The sequence below is a fragment of the Theropithecus gelada genome, chromosome 3 (genome assembly GCF_003255815.1).
Source record: "Theropithecus gelada isolate Dixy chromosome 3, Tgel_1.0, whole genome shotgun sequence".
NCBI classification, from domain to species: domain Eukaryota; kingdom Metazoa; phylum Chordata; class Mammalia; order Primates; family Cercopithecidae; genus Theropithecus; species Theropithecus gelada.
This window is the reverse complement of record NC_037670.1, coordinates 83,225,725-83,243,318: the sequence shown is the minus strand read 5'-3', so window position 1 is coordinate 83,243,318 and position 17,594 is coordinate 83,225,725. Positions and strand designations below refer to the sequence as shown.

The window sequence follows — 17,594 nt, the reverse complement described above, 5'->3', positions numbered from 1 at the left end:
ATTCATCTTCTTTCTTCCTGCTAGAACATGGATGTGGTAGCTAGAACTCCAGCAGGATTCTTGGACTTTAAAGCAACCTTGGAAATAAACTCTTGAGTGGCAAAGCAGCAGGATAGAAGATTGGGTTCGGATTATGCGAGACTGCCCTGGACTGCTCTGAGTAAAGGGTTAACAAAGCCCTTTCTCTTCCCTGGTAAAATGACTTTGCCTTTCATCATTTCTCTGGAAGCCTACTAGGCAAGGTAATAATGGAATGTCAGCTGTGATACTAGGCAATACTGGATCATCTTTATGATTAAAGATGATCCCTTATTGGTAAACTGTATCTGGACCAAGAGGACTCTGACACGTACTATAAGTGCCCATCGAAAACCATGAGTTTTGAGATTCCTTAAGTGTAGTGTTCTTTATTGTAAAGATTCCCGGAAATTACAGTCATGGGCTATCTCAACAGGTATTAGTTCTCATGGAGCATGAAGCTTCTAAGCCAGGTGGCTTCTGCATCCACTGGATGATCTTGTTGCCTTATATTTGAGCTGACACTTGGCAGGCTGGAGTAAAACCTCCTGCTGAAATAAGCCTCATGCTGCCATGTTGTTCTGTATCTTTCAAAGTTAAGTGAACAGGGTGTCAGATTGGATGCCACAAGGCTTATTGGGTCCTGTGAGTGTCAATGTCATTCTAAACCTGTGACTACTGCTGCTGCTCAGGCAGAAAAGACATTGCCACTGCTTACCTCTGGCCTTCTCTTACGTGAGAGAGAAATGACCTACTCTCTTAAGTCACACTTTAATAGCCAAACTTAATCCTAATTGCAACATATGTATTTTTAAAAACATGAAAAATATTAAAAAGTAGACCAGGTATAGTAGCTCATTTCTGTAATCCAAACACTTTGAGAGGCCAAAGTGGAAGGATTGCTTGAGGCCAGGAGTTCAAGACCAGCTGGGCAACACAGCAAGACACCTGTGTCTTTTTTTTAAAGAAAGTATGAAGAAGTGGAAGATTCTTGAAATTTGTAATTTTGCAAAAGAAACTGATCTACACTATAATGTACTTCTACTTTAAATTGAAGAAGAAAATAAAGTCTTAAATTCTGAAGAGGAAAAAAAGCAGCATATAATCCCGAACAATATAAAAAGAAATCCATACTTAGACACATTACAGTGATACTAAAGAAAACCCAAGGCAAGGAGAAAAAATATCTTAACAGCAGCAGAGGGAAAGTACCAGTCACCTTCAAAAGATGGACAAATTAACAGCTGACCTCTCAGCAGAAATAATGTAAGCCTAAAGACAGTGAAATAATGCATATTCAATGTACTAAAAGGAAATAACTGCCAACCTAAAATTCTATACACAACAAAAATATCATACCAGAATTAGGATGAAATATCAGAAAACAGCTAAAAAGAGCTCACCACCAGCCCATCCTCACTTAAAGAAAATCTAAAGGATGTATTTCAGAGAGAAGTATTCTCAGATAGAAACTATGAGATACCAGAAGGAATAAACAGCAAAAATAGAATAAATGTAAACCCCTGAATAAAGAACAGCAATCTTCATTAAATAATTATGCTATGGAAGTATCATATGGTTTAGTTGGGGTTGAGGGGATTGTCAAGGAATGTTTCACTGAGGGTGGCAGAGGTCAGTGTGGCTGGAGGGGAAGAGAGGAATGAGGTGGGGCTGAAGGATTAGGTTATATAGGCCATATATAATTATATAGGACTTTATGAGTCACGTCAGTTATTATCCCACTTGCAAGGGGACACCATTGTGGGGTTATAAGCAGGGAGGTAAGGTTAAATGGTTAATCTGGGTACCATAAGATACAGGATGAAGCAGGGCAAAAGTGGATAGAGGGTTTCAAGTTAGGTTGTTGTGGTTGCAACTGAGAGAAGATGATAGTTTAGATTACAGAGCAGCAATGGAAATGGAGGGTGGTAGTTGGATGCAAGAAGCATTTAAGAAATAGAGTTGACAGGCTTTAGGACACACTGGATGTGAGACTCAGCAGAGGGAGAAACCAAGAAGGACACTGCTATAGACTGAACGGTTATGTCCACCCAAAATTCCTACGTTGAAACCCAATCCCCAATGCAATGGTATTTGGAGGCGAGGCCTTTGGGAGGAGATTAGATCATGAAAGCTGAGCCTTCATGAATGCGATTAGTATCCTTATAAAGGAGACCCCAAAGAGCTCCCTCACCCTTTTCACTTTGTGAAGACAAAGCAAGACAGCCATCTATGAATCAGAACATGGGTCTTCACCCGACACCAAATCTGGTGGTATCTTAATTCCCAGCCTCCAGAACTGTGAGAAACAAATTTCTGTTGTTGGTAAACCAGCCAGTGTTTGGTGTTTTGCTATAACAGCCCAAATGGACAAGACAGACACCTTAGTTTCGGGTTTGCATTACTGCCTAGATATGGTACCAGTCACTTAGACCTGCAATAAGGGCACGTAGCAGAAAAGGAGAAAGTGTTGGGACATCCTATTTTATACTTATTTAGCTTGATGTGCCTTTAAGACAGTCAAGCAGAAATGTCAAAGAACTAGTTAAATACTTAGACCTGGAATTCAGAGAAGCTCAAGCTAAAGATACAAATTCAAGAGTCATCTTCACAGAAATAACACCTGAAGCCATGGGCATAGTAATGATGACCAGAAAAGGACTTAGGACTGAACCTCAAGAACTCTTAACATCCTGAAGTGTTGAGAAGCTTGAGCTCTGGAGTCAGGCTGCCTGATTTTGAATCCTGGCTCTACAAACCACAGGCTGTTTTGCCCTCTCTGAGTACCACTGACATCCTCTGTAAAATAGCTGGTGGTTGCTAGGAGGATTATATGAGATAATACATGGAGAGCATCTACCATGGTATCTGTCTCATGGTAACAGCTCCAAAGCTTAGCTTTATTCATAATATGACAGGAAAGGAGAGGATAGACTGGGAAAGGAGACAAAGCAGCAGGCAGAGAGAAAAAGAAGACAGAACAGTGAATGTCTTCAGGAAGAGCCAGCAGTGTTGATGTTATAGATAGGTCAAAAAGATGAGGACTGATAAATGTCCTATAAGCCCAGGGACCCTAGAGAAACCATGTTAGAGGGAGAGGCGTGCAGATGCCACATTGGAGTTAGGGTGAGAAAATGGAGACAATAAGTGTAGAAGACACATCTGGGAGTTGAACTAACAAAGGGAGAATAAAAATATCAATAGGTTCCTATGGAGAAGGGTCAAGGAGGTCTGTTACTCTAAGAAAGAGGCACCAACAGGTATCTCCCAATGCTCTTCTGTGGAACAGCTGACTCAGCAGATAGTGAGTTCCTCATTCCCAGCACTGATCACAGACACTGGATGACCATTTGTTAAGACGGGTGAACAGGGAGGCTGATGACCTGGAGACCTATGATTCAGGGAAAGGGCTCGTGAGACACAGGGACTAGAAGTGGGGTCAGAAAGAGTCAGCTGGTGTTGAACTGCAGAGAAAGGTGGCATTGGGCGAATAAATCAGCCCTGCTTAGGTCAAGTAGCACTCAGGGAAAATGTGTAGAACTGAAATAATTAGTAATGTTTTGTGACTATCATTTTTGAACCTCTAGATGTGCATTTGTGTTAACCTGACAAGGTACAGGATGAGATGCTATAAAAAGTGGATTCCAATTTCATGCATGGGTAACATCCCCACTCTCTAAATCCACGACACTGATGCATATAAACAGAAAGAAAAAAAGAAATCATAAACTACTCATACATTGATGACTATAAAGGAAAAGGACAGGAGAGATACATGCCTAATTTCCAAAAGATGGAAGAGTCCACAGAAGAAAGGAATGAAGAAAGGCAGGGAAAGGAAAAAACGAAGAGTAAACATGAAAATAAGTGGCAAAAAGCTCAAAAGGAATAACACCAAAACATTAACCAGGGTCATCCTGGAATGAAAAGAACACAGGTGATTCTTATTTTCTTCATTTTGATTAGCTAGATTTCTATATTTCTTTAAATTTCTCATCTTGTTTTTCTCTTTGCCTAGTTCCCAAGCATTCCCTAGTTCCAAATGCTTAAAAGGACGATAATACATTTCCCAACCTACCATTCAATGCCAGATTTGCTAGGATAGCAGATGCCGTGTTAACCTGTAAAAATCTGACTTTAATTGCTAGTGCAATGCTTGCCCTCTAATAATTCATTCTCTATTGTCTTTGAGTATATTTATTGCACTTAAAGGTTCAATTTATTTTTTTTAAAGAAGCAATTTTTTTTTTTTTTTTTTTTTTTTTTGGAGACAGAGTTTTGCTCTGTTGCCCAGGCTGGAGTGCTATGGTGCTATCTTGGCTCACTACAACCTCTGCCTCCTAGGTTCAAGTGATTCTCCTGCCTCAGCTTCCCAAGTAGCTGGGATTACAGGTATGCACCACCACACCCAGCTAGTTTTGTATTTTTAGTAGAGATGGGATTTCTCCATGCTGGTCAGGCTGGTCCTGAACTTCCGACCTCAGGTGATCTGCCTGCCTCGGCCTCCCAAAGTGCTGGGATTACAGGCATGAGCCACCACGCCCTGTGCTAATTTTTTAAAAGAAAAAGAAAAAATGTGTCCTTACCCAAATCATCAACACATTTTTGAAAAATGACAAGATAAATTAAGAAATGTAAGCTTTGTCCAGTTAAAGCATGTCAATATTATAACATTAAAAGTCATCTACTATTAACTAAATAGATGAGTCAACTTTTAAATGCATCTATCATGCAAGATGTCTAGCTTAAAAATACAGAGCTGTAGGGCCAGACCATGTCCTCCTTATAGAACCAAACAATATGATTCCTGGATCAATAGTTACAGAACACAACTATATTTGTAATACTAACCGTGTGTGTGTGTGTGTGTGTGTGTGTGTGTGTGTGTGTGTGTGTGTTGGTGGGAGAGATTAAAACAGTTCTAGATGCAAAAATGGAGAAAAATAAGTCTTAATTGTTTAACGCTGTCTTTAAAAGTCAAATTACATTGATAGCTCAGATAATCTGATTAACTTCACCTGTTGGTCTTACCGCCAGTTTACTCATCCATGCACTACACATGCGTTGATCTACTCATTCCCTTAACTCAAAATTTTACAGATGCATTCTCTGCCTCTAAAAACTTGCCCATCACTTTAACATTTCACTAAATCCTCCTGAGAAGAACTTTTCATATTAGTCCAAAAAAATGTGACAATATTACCTTTTTTCCCTTTTGGACACCATCCTCTCTTCCTCTAACTAGAATAGTCCCTACCAAGTAGGAATGGGTTTGGCTGCAAGACACAGAAAACTGTGTTTAAATCTGTGGTTAAACCACAGGGATATGTACGATCTCACTGAACTAAAAGTCCACAGGTAGGTGGATCCAGGGTTCCTTCAGGGAATGGATGGTGTAATCGAGGACCCAGACACTTCCACACTCCCATGCCATCATCCTTAGCATGGCGTCTCCTATTCCTATGCCTGCGGCCTCACTGGCTGCTGCCACACCAGGTGTCACATCCTCATGCTGTGCTTAAATGCAAGCATCAAGGGTGTGGCAAAAGATGTTCTCTCAGAAGGTTCTGTCCTTTATCTGGAGAAAAAGCATTTCCAGAAGTCTTCCTTATAGCCCCATAGGCCAAAACTGAATCACATGGCCACTCCTAGTCACAGGAAAGGCTGTGAAAGTATTTCCCTTCTCAGCTTCTAGTCAAACTCAATCTCCTTATTTGTAGGAATTAAATTAAAGTGCACTGTTGATTCTATCTCCAACATTCCTATTGCATCCGCGTAATTATCTTCATCCCCACCACTTCAACTCCCACCACTGTACTACAGCCTTCAGAATATCCACCTGAAGTCTCCCAGCAGTTCTTAGCTGGTTTCCTGATTGCCCCATTTTGTCCCCTGTACCATCCACCTATTTTATTTTATTTTAATTTTTTTGAGAGAGTCTTTCTCTGTTGCCCAGGCTGGAGTGCAGTGGTGCAATCATAGCTCACTGCAGCCTGGAACTCCTGGGCCCAAGTGATCCTCCCACCTCACCACAAGCAGCTGTGACTACAGGCTCATACCACAACACTTAGCTAATTTCTTCTATTTTTTGTAGAGATGGGGGTTTCACCATGTTTCCCAGGTGGGTCTCAAATACCTGGGCTCAAGCAATCCTCCCACTTCGGCCTCCCAAAGTGCTGGGATTACAAACGTGAGCTACTGAGCCTGGCCCATTCTTTTTTGAGATAGAGTCTAGCTCTGTCACCAGGCTGGAATGCAGTGGTGCGATCTTGGCTCACTGCAACCTTCACCTCCCGGGTTCAAGCGATTCTCCTGCCTCAGCCTCCTGAGTAGCTGGGACTACAGAAGGACGCCACCACACCTGGCTAATTTTTGTATTTTTAGTAGAGACGGGGTTTAACCATGTTGGCTAGGATGGTCTCGATTTCTTGACCTCGTGATCCACCCGCCTAGGCCTCCCAAAGTGCTGGGATTACAGGCGTGAGCCACCGCGCCCAGCCTCATTCATTCCTTATACACCGTGGCACCACATTTAACTGCGAATCTTACCATGTTCTTCCTCTTTAGTGGATTGTGGTCCTGAATGGTCTGGTCACACCCACCTCTCCAGCTTCAGCTCCCTCTCCTTACTTAGATCACACGCACCTGCTCTTTGCCTCTCGAGAAACCTCAATTTCCTCACACCTCCAAGTTGTTGCACATGCTATTTCCTCCATCTGAAATGCTCACCCATTCTGCATCTCAGCTAATCTCTCCTCAGTTTTCACGTCTCTCCTTGAATGTCCTCCCTGTACACAAGGGTTATTTGTAACATGTTGTTACTAAGTTCAAAGTTGCTAAATATAAATGAGGAAGGGCACTTAAAATAATCAATGTTTTTTGTTAATTTCAGCAGTTAGTAGAGGTTCGTTTATTACTAACATGTTGGCCCTTTTGTTCAAATCACACTTGAGGAGCCAACTGGCAGAACTTATTTTATTTTCCTAATTTTTTTTATTCTTTCACCCATATGCTCAACAAACAATGTAAAAACCCAGCTCCATAGCTTCCTAGTGGTGATGACTCCCCAGACAAGGGCATTCCTCCATGATTCAATTTCATCTGTAAAGTAATGGCACTATGATGACTTATCCCATTCTCCCCTCAAAGTTCTGCCTTTGTTCAATCCTGGTGCTGTGATTGAATGTTTATGTTCTAAAACTAATCCCGAGAAACATACAAAAATGCATGACTTCCAAATACCCTGTGCTGTGCATATCATAAAAAATTCAAAGAATCCCAAACTAAAAAGTAAAAAATATATTCATATTTTTACCTTTCACAAATTGAAATACTATAAAAATTTTTTCTACTAATTCTATATTGCAAATTATTTGAGTATTTGAGTTAGGCAGTATGTCTTTCACTATTTCTTTCTTCTTTTTTTTTTTTTTTTAACAGAGTCTCACTGTCACCCAGGCTGGAGTGCAGTGGCAGGATCTCGGCTCACTGCAACCTCTACCTCCCAGGTTCAAGTGATTCTCGTGCCTCAGCCTCCCCAATAGCTGGGAATACAGGCGTGCACCACTACACTGCCTTTTTTTTTTTTTTTTTCTTAAGTAGAGACAGGGTTTTGTCATGTTGGCCAGGCTGGTCTCAAACTCCTGGCCTCATGTGATCCACACGCCTTGGCCTCCAAAGTGCTAGGGTTACAGGCTTGAGCTATCTTGCCCGGCTGTCTTTCACTGCTTTTATAATGCAAAAAGTTTTCACAACAAAGATGCTCAGTTGCTGCACACCCAGTCCTTCAGAGGAGTTATGCTTGTATATGAGCTCAAGGAACATCAAAATAGTTTTTTGAAAGAGAAGAACATCCTGGAAGATGAAGCAAGCTGCACCTCTGCCTTCATTAGTGAAAATGCCCTGTGCCAATATCTTTATGTCAAACGAATAAGAAGTACTGTTATGTGACCCGGAGTGCAATCCCCTGGTTCACTTCCTGCAGTGGCTCAGGGCTGGATTTACACTGCCCTCGTGGGGTGGCTGTCCATGGACTTCCAGGCCTGAAAGAAGGAAATTCACATCCTCACTGAGTCGTGTTAAGAGTTCCAGACCGGCAGGTTGCGGTGGGTAAGACCGTGAAAGCTAGAGTCAGGCCCCCTGGGTTCCAATCCTGCTCTGCCACGTACCAGACAGGCAACCCTGAGCAACCATTTTCCCGTGTTAGGGTTTCCTCGCCCTGTCGAGTAAGAATAATAATAATAATGATAATAATACCACCTACCTCCTAGGGTTGCTGTGAGAAATAAATGACTTAATTCACAGAAAGAGCCTGCAACGTCGCCTGACTGGCACACAGCGGACTTGTTCATAACTTTACAGCCTTTCAACTAAGAGCGCCTGAAACACGCGAACATTTTGCTCGGGTGTGGATTCGCTCCCGTGAGTTACAAAACTTGGGATCCTGGGACCCGGAAAGCAAGGGGAAAATAAACCGGGAAGGGGCCAAGGGAGAGCTGCTGCGGCAATTTTCACCCAGCCGAGCCCACCTACGGCCTCGGCCTCAGGTCTCCGCCGTTTCTTCTCAAGGAGTCGGTCGGGGGAGCGGCGCTGCACAGCTTTTCTCCAATCAAACACCTCAAGGCTGGCGCCTGATCCAATCTCCTCCCCTGGAGGGCGGGAACGCGAAGTTCCTACCTGCACCTGTGGCAGCGGTGACCGCCTCCTGGGTTATTTTCTTTTCTCCCCCAGCTGCCCCAGCCTTCTGGTTTCCCAAATCACTTGGCAAATAACCAGCAGGTGGGCAGATGTCTTTTCTGCGTTCCTACGGACACGCAGGCAAGTTCGATGCGCCAGAGTGAACAGCCAGGGTCCCATCTCTCAGCCGGCTCCCGGGCGGTGCTAGCAGGGAAGAGGGACGCGCCGGCGAATGAAACACTACTAGACCGGAAAGCTGGCCTGGACCTTCACCCCCGGCAGCGAGTCTGGCAGCCCCTCGCCGCCGCCCCCTCCGACCTGAACAGACTGCGCTGCGAGCCCCGGGCTTCCGCCGCAGCGCACAGAAATTGGAGGTGCCCGAGGAGACCAGCAGCAGCACTTGATTTAGCTGGGCTGCGGTAATTCCGACCTGTACACTTTCCAGAAGCCTGACCTCTCCAAGTCTGCGCCCAGGAACTCGAGCCCCGGCTTCCAAGTTGATCCAAGCGCGCCCCCTCCGTGCTGTCGGCCGCGTTCACCGCGCGGGGCCTCCGGGTCCTGTGAAGCCCGAGCAGGTGAGCGACTGGGGGTGGTTCGGCGTCCGCCGAGAGAGAGCCTGACGCCGGGGGTCACCCTGGGGTGCTGCCTGGTACCTCCCAGGTACCCGCCTCCCGGCGCCCTAAGAGAGGCTGAAAACCACGGACGCTCCAGAACTCCGTTTTCTGTGCTTTTGCGTAATTTGCCATCTTTTCCTTGCGCAATTCGTACAAAGCCCTTCCGTGCTCACAAAGTTGATAATTGTGAAGAAGAAATTGTAGGTTAGAGGAGAGAAAGCAGCATCCGGACACCTTCCCACCACTGTTAGTAAATGACTTGGGGGTAGGGGTTGCTTTTCCGATCTGCAAAGTAGGAGTGAATGGGATGTTTGCAGACGCAGTTACTAATTGTGCCTTAGGGCGTGGGTGCCTTTTGTACCGAAAGAACTTTTGGCCGTTTTTTCTTGTATTGTTTTCAAGTCGCTGCCCGAGTGTGTCCTCAGGGCATCCTGGGGAGGAGCTGGTGCAGCGGTTTCGGGGCGCAGCCGAGGCCGCCCCGCCGCCTCCCGTAGGCGATCAGACTTCCTCTCCCTGGCGGTTCCGGGAGGAGAACCTCCTACAACAAACACCGCCGAAGTTTCCCTCTCCAGCGCGTTCGCCAATCCCAGGAGCGCCCGGCGCGTGGGCTGGGAAGAAGCCGAGCGGAAACCTGGAAGTGAGCCGCGGCGCAGGCGAATCCTGCGCGTTGCTGGTGGCTGCGCCCAAGAGACCCCGCACAGAAAGTGGGCTGAGAGTCTTGCTTGCTGTACCAGCACCTTAAGTGCTCAGAAGCGGCCTTTCGCTTCGCAGAGGCGGGGGGGTCTTAGAAGCTTGGGGAAGAAGCACGTTGTTTCGGAGTTCCTGGTTGCGTTCTTTCTCCTTGGGAGGAGGGAATTGCACAAGGAAAAGAAGAGAAGCCTTTACTTTGTAACTGGAATTCTCCCGAGTTGAGCTGCGTCGTACAGACTCGGTGCATATTTTAATACAAAACTAAGGGAAGAGGCCATTTGATACCGCTTGGCTTCATCTCAACCGTCAGCCGGGGGTGACTTCAAAAAGACGCAAGATTGGGCTCTGGGGAATAAAAGGAAGAATTAGGATGGCGGTTTTCAAGGGAAGTTAAGTCTAGACATGCTTCTTTGAAAGTCACAAGGCAGAAGTGGTCAAAAGCAGAATTTAAAAGAACCAAAACAAAAATACCATAAGCTTGTCCTTCTCTCCTGCTGGGATATAAATTCTCCTAAGTATCTCATCGAAAAGGCTCCTGGGACGAAAGTCGACGGGAGCAAATCTTGCAGGGAAATTTGACTGTTTGACCATGGACTAATTAATACTCACCGTTCACCTGTAGAGAGGATGCACTTGGTTCCCAGCGCCCTCCTCCCAAGTGCTCATCCAAAGGCAGGCCACCCTGGACCGGATGGGTCACCTTTGGGCATCCATCTACAGTCAAGCAGTGTGGACAGGGCAGGTCATTTTCCCTCTCCAGACGGGTTGATCCAGAGGGCTGGGTACGTCCCCTGGGTCCCCCCCCCCCCCCCCCCCCCCCCGCCCCGTGCACCCTGACCACTGCACTGCACTTCCCCTGAAGGCAAGGCAAAGGTTGAAGCCAAAGAGTTCAAGGGTCAGCCTGGAGACCAGATGATGGTGCCCTGAAAAACACTTCCACCGGCACCCTACGGGGTGCGGTGGCGTCTAACTCTAATGTGGGCTACGTGGCTACGGGATTGGGTCTCTCCACCCTAGCCGATCCGGTGCCAGACAGCACAAGGGAGAGGAAATGGGACTGGGGGGCACATGACTTCAACCAACGCAGTAACCAAGTTTTGTTTTCTTCCCCAGCACAGGCCGCTGCCTCAGCATCCACCCCGCAGCCCACGTGTGGCAAGCCGGGGAAGGGGTGGAGTGAACGGCCGGAGACCACGTGGAGGGAGGGGCCGCCTTGGCCCTTCCATCTGGGTGCCGGGAGCCCCTAGGCCCTCCGGCCATGGCCGACAGCGGCAGTGCGGGCAGCTCGGGCCCCTGGTGGAAATCGCTCACGAACAGCAGGAAGAAAAGCAAGGAAGCTGCAGTGGGGGTGCAGCCTCCAGCCCAGCCCGCTCCGGGGGAGCCCACGCCACCTGCGCCGCCCAGCCCGGACTGCACCAGCAGCTCCCGGGAGAATCAGCACCCCAATCTCCTCGGGGGCGCCGGCGAGCCTCCCAAACCAGACAAGTTATACGGGGACAAATCCGGCAGCAGCCGCCGCAATTTGAAGATCTCGCGCTCCGGCCGCTTTAAGGAGAAGAGGAAAGTGCGCGCCACGCTGCTCCCGGAGGCGGGCAGGTCCCCGGAGGAGGCAGGCTTCCCTGGTGACCCCCACGAGGACAAGCAATAGCCCCAATAGCCTTCGCGCTCCAAGACTGTCTACCCAGCACTACCCCAAGCCCCCAGTTCCAAATCCGAGACTTCAGGCCCACCCCCTTACGTGTCTTCTCATTCCACAAAATTCAGAATATTTACACAATGCCTTCATGATTTTATTTTTCTGGAAATTGAAGTGTCAATTGGGTTCTGAATATTTCATGACTCCAAGGATGCATTAAATATTTATTTGTGGTAAGAGAAGATACCTGCCGCGAAGGAGGGTGGCATAATTATTTTTTTCAAAAAGCTATTCTGGGACCCTGGCCCCCTGGCTCCTGTCACAGCTCAGCTTGAACTCTGTAGCCTCTCAAATGAAGATGGCTGTTATTTAGGACTCTGTGGAAAGCAAATCACAGTGCTGTTTTTAATGCCTGAGAAATGCACTTTAGGGGTACCTCCGTAGATGTATACCTTAAGTGAAGGAGTGGGGGAGGAAGAAGCATTCTTAAGTAGAAGCATTGTAAGGTAAGGCAGGATTGCTTTTAATGTTAAACTACAAAACTGTACTGCCTATTTTAGTGTGGACTATTAAAACCCTTGCACTGTAAGACTTAAGGTGACTTTTGTATTTTTTCCATTCCAAGACTGAAACCCATCATACTTAAAAGCGGGCATGCAAAGTCCGAGGTGAGAGTTAATCATTTGCCACACAACATAACAGTGATTATTGGAAAGCTGCAGGGAAGAGAACATTTCTGGAAACCAGCGACACCCGGACTGGAACCTGTTAGCCAGATATCCCTATTTATCAGCCAAATTCAAGGAAGGGAGAGAGGTACCAATTCATTATTCCTAAATTCAGTGCATTTTCATAGACTATAGTAAGTTACGATGCTAGTAATACATCCCTTTCAGTATCCATTGTTAAACTTACGATTGTCTAAAATAAAAAAAACAAGGCCAGGTGCGGTGGCTCACGCCTGTAATCCCAGCACTTTGGGAGGCCTAGGCAGGTGGATCAACTGAGGTCAGGAGTTCAAGACCAGCCTGACCAACAAGGTGAAACCCTGTCGCTACTAAAAATACAAAAATTAGCCGGGCGTGGTGGCAGGCACCTGTAGTCCCAGCTACTTGGGAGGCTGAGACAGGAGAATTGCTTGAACCTGGGAGGTGGAGGTTGCAGTGAGTTGAGATCGTGCCACTGCACTCCAGCCTAGGCAACTGAGCGAGACTCCATCTCAAAAAAAAAAAAAAAAAAAAAGACTGAACTCTGTGCAGCTAAAGAGGTGGGGGCTTTTCCCCTACCCTCTTTGCTTTAAAAGCTTATTTCTTTAAAGTATGCATTTATCTAGTTTCAGACCCTTTAGATCTACCAACCTGAAGATTCTTAACAAAAATCTGTTTGCTTTTATTATGAACTTCAAGAAGAGTAAACGAATACCATTTGCTTTGAGAAAATTACAAGAGAGTTATTGTAGTCGTTAAGAGGCACTGGGATCTTTTCCCACCACAATGCAGTTCATTTATAAACACCCAGAAACGCATGGCAGGGAAATTATATTGATCAAAGTGTATATCTTTGTAGATAATGACAAGCAGGAACTTAATTATAGCTTCTCGATTTTTATATGTAGACAAGCTATTTTTTTGTTTCTCCCAAATTAGTAATTTATAAAGTAGCAAAACATGTCAATTGTTCAAAGAAATTAAAGAAATTTGGTGAAGATGGCTGAAATGAATTAATGAATCAAGCTTCGGTACCAGCAGAATAATAGAGCTAATTTTGATACATGAGTTTCCAAATACCAAAGGCCTTACACTAAAGGAAAGTGTTTATCTAGAAGTTATGAGCATCTTAAATTAAAAGAGAAAGTATGTAAGAGGGCTTTTTTAAGCATGAAAAGACATTTTCATTGTATACTTAAAACTGGAAAGTATGTGACCAAAATCTCATCCAGGTGGGCTTCCTGGATGAGGAAGACTATATTCAGTTTAAATGGGCCTACCATCTCTAGATTCAGAAAAAGAAGAGGGAATTGAGACTTGGCATGAAAAAGGAATTCATGATAAGGGACAGGATCGTGGGTTGGCAGAGCAATGGGAGTGAATATAGGAAATGTTGTCAAATAAGGCTTTGGAAAATGCTCAAAAAGTATTTTAATTTCACTCTGTAGAAAGTAATCAGAATTAGAGTAGGTAACTACCCAAAATGTTCTCTCCTTGCTTCAGGAAGACCAATAGATCAGGACTCTACCTATTTATAAAATTAAGTCTGCAATTACATAAGTTTAAAATCCTATACTAACCCTTTCATCCAGTTTTATTGTTTTAAAGAACTTTTTTCTTTAAAATTACCGTAGATGAACAAAACATTGGCAAGTTTCAAGGTTCTGTGTCTCATTTTGGATCCCATCCAAATCTACAATTGCTGCAGATAATCAATAGCAGACATAGAGTAGAGCAATAGAACTTATTACCGTATTAACATAACATCTTCACCCCACTGTTCTGAGAGAATTTTAAACCATGCTAATGCAGTTATGACAGTGAATGCAATTCACAATCTGCCACTGAGGTTTGTAATTACATCGTTTTAAAGCAGTCCTAAATTATGCAGTGGGAGGAATACACTGATTTAATCCCAACTTAGTGAAATCAGAAACCAAGCAAAATTGGTGGGATAGAAAGATCATAAGGAAGATGAGAGAATATCAGCCTTGATATGTCTTGCTGGGATTTGTGTGCTTTAGAGATGTTTAATTACATTCCAATAATATATACAGATTTAAATGTTTTAAACCTTGAGATAATTTATAGTTAAAAAAAATGTTAAATTTGCAGTCAGACTTTTCTTTAAATTATCTTACAAATGAAATTTCACTCACAAATTTGGAAGCCATTTCAGAAATTTTAACACTGTGCTTCCAAAGATACGGGAAAAAAAGGAACAAAACTCTAGCAGTGTATTTGCTAAATACTTTTGTAACCACTATAATTATATACAAAGGGTAGTTTTTGCCCCAGTGACTCTCCTTGCAAAATCGGTGCCTGGGCAGTGACTCATATTACAGGTCACCTGAACGTCTCTTTGTGTCTGTACTTCTATTGTTCAGCACATTCTGACTTGCATTTCAAAAGCACAAACCCGATTTTACATATGCAATTAGGATGTTCTGCTTTAGTATAACACCTGGAAATATTTTTGCTGCTTTGAAATATTATGTGAACTCAGCAATTCTAGTCCTGCCAAGTCCTTAGAAGGGAAATAGAAACCTAATGAGCATTGACTAAAAGCTTTGTCAAAAATAGTGCTTTTCCCGAGATGCGCAGAAGAATATTTGGGTGCTTTGAAAGAAGCAAATACTAAAAATGAGCAGACAGAATTTCAAAGGAAAGGTAAACTTGAAAGAAATAAGTGAAAGGACACTTATATCCAGTGACCCCAAGAGACCTTTTATGAAAAAAGAAAGAATATTCTTTTTCCCCAGCTGAGAAGTGTCAATCAGACTAGAAACAAGCACATAAAAAGCTAGCATGATATAGTAAGGAAGACGGATTTCTTCAAGTCTGTTTTATTTTTAGAGGGTTTTATTATAACAGAAATGTGGGAGATTGTTTGTTGAGATAAATTAATGTTTACCTCCATGACAAGTAAAAAGTGGGACCAGAGATATTTTATACATTTGGATGTCAACATACAAATACCATAGTCTAAGGCTGGGTGTGATGGCTCACACCTGTAATCTCAGCACTTTGGGAAGCTAAGGTGGGAGAATTGTTAAAGCCCCAGAGGTCGTGTCTGCAGTGAGCCGAGATTGCGCCACTCCATTCCAGCCTGTGCGACAGAGCAAGACCCTGTCTCAAAAATAAAAAGCAAAACAAAACAAAAAATAAATATCGTAGACTAGAAACAAGTGTGGAACCTACAGCAAAGTTTGTCACTGATGGGCTGGCTGTCTCATTGCAGGATGTTTCTTCTTACCTGTTCTTTGTACTCCCTGACCCCATTCTTACCTTGCCCCCAAGCCATTGCACATGCATTCCCATGAGTCCCAGGGACACAGAAGAGGGGCTGCTAGGAGGCCCATGGGTCTCCCCAGACTCCTGCAGGCACAGTGTGTTGCCAATCACTTTGTTAGAAGAAGACCATGCAGATTTGCAACATGGGATGAACAGTGTTCATGGTGAGAAGATGACCACTAAGCAGATAGGATGTAAGGAAACTATTGGACCTTGCCTTAGAAGAAGACAGTTGACCATTTATTTAGAAATGGCAATAGCTGTCAACCATGAGAAGTAAGATGGGCAGTGGAATAAAAGCAGTCCTTCTGGGAATTCAAAGCAAGGAAATCAGCTGTGCTTTCAAACAAAATTGTACTACAGATGATGAAATGATAGACCCATAATTATCATGTCAAAGTTGTTGGCATAATCTTCTACAATAATAAGGTCCATGAATGGAGTGTCTTTATTTCTGAGGTGTGGAACAAGACTGTTTACACAGGAGATAAAAATTTATGGCCCTAAAATCAGGAAGCTTCAGTTTAAAGAAACTGAAGATCCCTAACCCTAAGAAGAACCAGACACTGATTCACCTGCTGGTTGAGTAGGGATTATGGGACCAATGCTGGACCTCCATGTGACATTTAAGAAGACATTTTCCTGTGGCTGGGCGCAGTGGCTCACGCCTGTAATCCCAGTAATTTGGGAGGCCAAGGCAGGTGGATTACCTGAGGTCAGGGGTTCGAGACCAGCCTGGCTAACATGGTAAAACCCCGTCTCTACTAATAATATAAAAATTAGTTGGGCATGGTGGTGCACACCTGTAATCCCAGCTCCTCAGGAGGCTGAGGCAGAAGAATCGCTTGAACCCAGGAGGTGGAGGTTGCAGTGAGCCAAGATCGCACCATTGCACCCCAGCCTGGGCAACAAGAGCGACACTCTGTCTCAAAAAAAGAAAAAAAAAAAAAAAGGAAGAAGGAATTTTCCTTGAGTTATAAATATACTGAATTAGGCATTTCTTTCTAGCAGCCAGTCAGTAAGCATACCCCTTGATTGATACCTCACAAGGATAGCAGCAGAAAACTGCAGTTTTCAAGACACCTGAATATAGTCCTCTTTCTGACTTGCTCTTAGGTAAATCTTAGGCGATAGGGGTGTTAGTCTACTCTTGTGTAAAACTGGGGAATTAGTTTATATTCCTGCTCTAAAACTCTGGTTTAGTATTCTCCTATTCTGAGCAACTCATTGTAAAAGTAAACCCATAAAATGTTCATTGTTTACTTTGAAAAAAAAAAAAGGCACCAGCTGTCCAGTACTGATTGTTAGGTGGGGTGATGGGAGGGAAGGCTGAGAAGTATAAACGGCATTATGGATGCCACCACCACTGTACTGTCATTACAGTAATGTCATATAACAAATAGTAACATAATAGTAATGTCTATTACTTCATTTGTTCCTCATAACTAGCTCTTCAGGGTCCAAAATTCTGTCAACCAACCTGATTGTCTACTCTGTTTAAACTCATTTTTTCCATTCCCGTTGATGTCCTAGGTCAGGAATTCATTCCCTCCAGGCACAGGGGCCTGAAGACAACTGTTTCTTCACTCTTCTCCATACTCTGTTCGAAATCCTGCAGGATAAGGTCAAACCCCTTCACCATGTCCAGCTATTCCACATGACAGACAACCCCTGATGCATGGTTGTGCCTTGCCATGTCTGCAAACATCTGTCAATCCTGTTGCCTCTATTGGGCATGTTCTTTCCCCACCACCTGCCTAGCAAATCCTCAATCAGCCTTCAAGATTCAAGAAGCTCTTTCTATTTAACTGCTATGGGCCTCCTTCTCCCAAGCAGATCTGATCACGCTGTCGAGACACATCTATGAGTAGTACATTCAAGCCTGTGTTATCCCCCAGCAGGAACTATAGCATATAAATATGATCTCATGTCTCTCTGCCATTTTAGTCATGGGGCTCA

The 17,594-nt window shown here is 44.3% G+C and overlaps 1 protein-coding gene across 3 annotated transcripts; it reads left to right on the top strand.

The window, feature by feature from the left end:
• The first annotated feature begins 8,702 nt into the window (after positions 1–8,702).
• PRR15 (proline rich 15) lies at positions 8,703–12,223 on the top strand. Of its 3 annotated transcripts, none has more exons than XM_025379653.1 (2): positions 8,703–9,269; positions 11,117–12,223. In XM_025379653.1, the coding sequence occupies exon 2, from the start codon at positions 11,257–11,259 to the stop codon at positions 11,644–11,646; it is 390 nt and encodes a 129-aa protein (XP_025235438.1). In that variant the 5' UTR covers positions 8,703–9,269; positions 11,117–11,256; the 3' UTR covers positions 11,647–12,223. The 3 variants fall into 3 exon arrangements, with proteins under 3 accessions (XP_025235438.1, XP_025235436.1, XP_025235437.1); XM_025379651.1 differs by having other exon boundaries at positions 11,112–12,223; XM_025379652.1 differs by lacking the exon at positions 8,703–9,269 and adding an exon at positions 9,740–10,656 and having other exon boundaries at positions 11,112–12,223.
• Positions 12,224–17,594: the final 5,371 nt, after the last annotated feature.

Bases quoted from the DNA above. Each gene is read 5' to 3' on its own strand.
- PRR15 (XM_025379653.1), top strand. From the start codon at position 11,257: ATGGCCGACAGCGGCAGTGCGGGCAGCTCGGGCCCCTGGTGGAAATCG.